Source organism: Anneissia japonica, unplaced genomic scaffold (genome assembly GCF_011630105.1).
Source record: "Anneissia japonica isolate Jap-2015-1 unplaced genomic scaffold, ASM1163010v1 scaffold3862_len378127_cov164, whole genome shotgun sequence".
NCBI lineage: Eukaryota > Metazoa > Echinodermata > Crinoidea > Comatulida > Comatulidae > Anneissia > Anneissia japonica.
The window spans coordinates 277,676-282,561 of NW_022702440.1; the positions used below are offsets into that span (position 1 = coordinate 277,676).

The 4,886-nt window shown below is 30.3% G+C and overlaps 1 protein-coding gene across 1 annotated transcript in view; it reads right to left on the reverse strand.

The window, feature by feature from the left end:
* The window catches only part of LOC117103872, a 39,956-nt gene that overhangs the window by 16,780 nt on the left and 18,290 nt on the right, over positions 1–4,886 (reverse strand). Inside the window, exon 2 of the mRNA XM_033244487.1 lies at positions 4,019–4,282. Coding sequence (XP_033100378.1) covers positions 4,019–4,282 — 264 coding nt within the window. The remainder of the gene's footprint in view (positions 1–4,018; positions 4,283–4,886) is intronic.

Genomic DNA, 4,886 nt, shown 5'->3' on the forward strand with positions numbered 1-4,886 from the left:
CATTGTCATTATATTTTGCCATTGCTATCGTCATCGTGCTAGGGGATCGACGTCTCCATTGGTATCTTTATTATCATGATCAGCATTATCATCAAACATCAAACCATCATTATAATCGTCATCCTTATAATTATATTTATAATCATTATTATCACCACCATCATTATCATTATCTTCTTCATCATCATCATCATCCTCATCGTCATTATCATCATCATCACCATCATCATCCTTTTCGTCATACTTATCATCGATACCATTCAACGCCATCATCAATCATCAGGTAAACTTTCAACATTCAAAAGGACGTGACGTTAATGTTATCGTATAATCATATGAAGGTAGTCTAATTCACATAGCAATTTTTGCCTGTGCGGAAAAAAAAGTTAATTATATTCTGTTCATATCCGGCAATTTGTTTTAATCAAGAGTATTAATCAACATAGATGCGTGTACCCCTATCCAATTATTATAATTTTATGAAAGGTGACACACGATAGGATCAATGTTGTAGTTTTGGATATTAGATAAAATTATTATATTATATTTTCAAAATACACACTAGCACTATTTTCTGATGGTATGATCATCGTTATCATGACAATTATCATAAACAACAATTATTATTATTATTATTATTATTATTATTATTATTATTATCATCATTATTATTATTATTATTATTATTATTATTATTATTATTATAATCATCATCATTATTGTTATTACTACAGTTTTCAATTTCAAATTGTCACAATCATACACTAACTTAATTACATTAAAAGTGTAAACAGGATAAAAAATATAGTACCGGTACTAGTTAAACAATACAGTAAGTCTAGTAAATAATATGCAATAAGTTTCAGAAGTTGTATCGTGTGTTTTGTAAATAAATTATAACACACTTTCTTTTCTGACCTTGCTTTCGGAAATGGAAGTACTTAAAAGAACGAGCATGAACAGATGATAAAACAAATCAAGAAATATATTTTTTAAATGGCATGCCAATAAATAACTGACGTGAGCGAAGGAGTTAAGACAGCACCACAAGAAATGGAATTTCAATTAAAACAACTTCAACATCCATGAATACTAATCGCGTGATGGGCTAATAGCAAACGATAGGACGGCAATAGAAATTACTATGTGTTTCTTATTTACAAATAATAATAATAATAATAATAATAATAATAATAATAATAATAATAATAATAATAATAATAATATAATAATAATAATAATAATAATAATAATATAATATTATTATTATTATTATTATTATTAATATTAATAATAATAATCAGTCTATCCGTGGAAGAAATATTCCTCCATGGTCTATCTACCTTCCGTACATTTCGTAGGTTGAGTACGAAAATTGTTTACGCCTTTTATAGCGTTCAACCTACATTGTAACAAGTTTCAAACGCTTCAGAAAACGCACTTTGCGTTAATATGCAAGTTTTTAGCCGTTTATTAATATTAAAAATGTATAGAATGACGTAATTTTATACACATTTTTGATATGATCTATGGTTGGACAAAATTTGAAGAGATTCAAGCACGGAAAGTGACCAAAAAATTCTGTACAGAAACATAAGAAACTGCATAGGAGAAAAAAAAATAACAATAGTTTATCTTCTGAAGCCAATGAGAACAGGAAACACATGAAATAAATCATACCAACATGTCCAAACATTGCTAAAAGTTAATTAAAAGTAAATTACGAATGTCAATTATAAACAACTAAAATAGTCTCTATTTATTTGATTGTAACTATGAATAATGCAGCCATTTTAATTGTTTGGACCTACAGATATAATGAATATATAAGCCTATGACAACATACATAATATAAAGTACTAGGATAAAGTAATAGGATATGTATTAAAAATACATACAAGATACCAACTGGTCATTCTATGATTTAAAAAATTCTTGAAGAAACACACGTTTTTTTTTTTTCAATTAGCATTTGGATTCCAAACGATATGGGATTTTTTAAAATTCTCTTACGTTACGGTATAACTGATTTGGTAGGACTGAAGATTTTAATAAAATACCAAAATTCATAAGACAATTAGGAACAAAATGCTTTTTAGTTTTATTCTACTGTATTTTATCGTGCTCATTAATTTATTGATGTAACTTATTTTACAAACTTAGTTAATTTAAGCATTTTCTAATAATCAATAACCCAACGTATTACCACAGGTCTAGTATTAACCATCTCCATCAGTGATAATCAAGAAAACATTAGGGGTTTAACATAGTAGCGGGTAGGCCTCCTATGCATATTGTTTCCAAGGGATTCGAACCAAAGACTGTCATATTACAGTTCGGTTGCTGTATCAACTGAGCTCTGAAGCCAATGTGGCTGGTATATCCATTAAACAATATCAATATTAAATGTGTTAATGCGAAGCATCTCTATCAGTGATGTATGAAGACGTTAAATAGATTTTTAGAAGAAAAAAAAACTCATTGTCTCTATTATTGAAATTCGACCCCACGAACTTCAGATTAATGTAATGGTCGCGAGAATTTTATAGCAATGATACAGCAAACTTGTCTCATAAATAATCCGGCAAAACTATTTCTGTACGTGAACATAACCCTCAATTAAACAATAACAGAACACATTAAACTAAAACACACCAACAATGGATATGTTTTTTTCTACCCTTACAGCTATATGTAAACTAAATCAAATCAGTATTTATAATGCGCAATGTTAATAATGTAAGCGCTGCAGATGATCAATTGTCAAACAAACAAGAAAAGATATTTAGAATAAATGATGGACGCGGGGTAATATCAGACCTCATCACAAAGTGATTAGACAGTCATGTTGCCTAACAATCCCCATATTGAATGTGACAAATCTGAAGAATGTCCAAGAAGAAAGACAGGAAAATATACACTTGATTTTATAGTTCTGCATGAAATGCAATTGATCAACAGTATTTGATACGAGGCATGCATACCATAAAATGCTTGGTTATATAATTTTAAAGATTATCGAAAAAGCAAAAAATATGAAAAAGTAACCGCATTGCGTTTTTTTGTTTTTTTAATGTTTTGATGGCTTTTTCCTCCATCGAGGTATTTATTGTAGACCTCCATCTTGCTCTATTATTATTTCAACAATTAACGTAATAATTTTGATGCAATGTATTCATGAATTAAGGAGGAGAGATATGGGAGGGAGAGAAACAAGAAGAGTAGAAGTGAGAAGAAAAGGTTAATAATTTGAGATGAAACGGGAAACCCAATGACGTAACAGTTGCAGTACCTGCTACCACAAAACCATCTCCCATCTCCGATTCCTTCAGGTGAAAGTGGTATTACACTTTATCTATAGCTACCATCTAATGGGTAATGTTGATACGATATTATAAAATTGATTTGGTGAATCAGAATATTACAAATAATACTGAATAATAATACAACTAATAATAATTATTAATAATAACATCTATAATTGGAAAATAATAACAAAATATAAAATATAATAACATTATTATTGATAACTGAAAAATAATTAATTAAAATAATACTATGTCTATTAATCAATAATAGTAATAATGGCACTAATTTTGTCAATAACAACAATAAAAACAATGATGATGATGATATAAATAATAATAATAATAATAATAATAATAATAATGATGATTATTATTTTTATTATTATTATTATTAGGCCCATTATATATTGTGATAAAACGCATACAAATCATTATCAATAACTGACACCCAAAGTACTGTTTATAGAAACATCGTGAAGCGATCCAGTTCACAATAAGGCTAAGAATAAAGAAAATGTCACTTTACTGTCAGAGGCCTAATTAAGGAAACATTTACATATCATGGTATATATCAATGTCTAATTTTAATTATTTCATTCAATGATTGACACGCACGTCGCTTCCTGCCATTATCTTCGTTGTTTACCTTCCATGTTTAACATCGCTGCTAATCTCGTATGTTTAAAAAAACTGTCAAAACTACCACTTACCCTCTTTGTCTAAAGTTTCTGCTTCTAAGCCGGAGCTGACACAAGACTCAGGTAGAGTTGGCTTCACGTATGGCCTGTCTGACCCTGGTTTTCGGCGGATATCAGCGGAATCGTTCGACGATGGAATACACAATAAATGATCGTAACGAAGGGGCCGAAAGCCAAATTCTCTGGAACCTTGCAACCTCAAATGCCTGGCGTTGTATCGCACGGAAGCTGAATCCATTGTAAAAGTTGATGCACCGCCCGGAGACTCCTTTTGCGCTAGGGATAAACGCATAGGTTTAGTTATGGATCGGAACGGTAAAATGACAGTGCTTGCAGGGAAATCGCTTAAGAATTGTTTCTTGATCGCTCAATCAACAATATTATAATATAAAGCGAGTGTGTAAATGTTAATAGGCGGATAATCATAGCGGATTCCATTCAGTATACGGGCAAACCATATGTTCGCATACTGTACATGAAATGAGTAATGTACTACAAAACCTCAACTAACCAAGTTAAGGATTTCTGGGGATAATGGCGGTGGCATGGGTGACTTCACATCGACAGCAAGTCAAATTAAGTGTATAAAAACTGAAGCAATCGTACAAGCACATTACAATTCAATCGCTGACAGTTTAGTATCTTCACACATCGATCATCTCTTCTGTCATTACTTATAGGACTAATGTTAATTGTAAATATTTGGCCTCTGGATCAAGTGCCTGAAAAACATTATGAATAGACCTACAGAACAGATAAATCTATAAATTATCTTTTTTTAAAGTTGAGTTGACCTCATCGTGTATAAACAATGCGTGGAAATAAAAAGCATGCCTAGTAATTAGTAAAATAACTCAGTAAAAACACTCAGAGTATATAT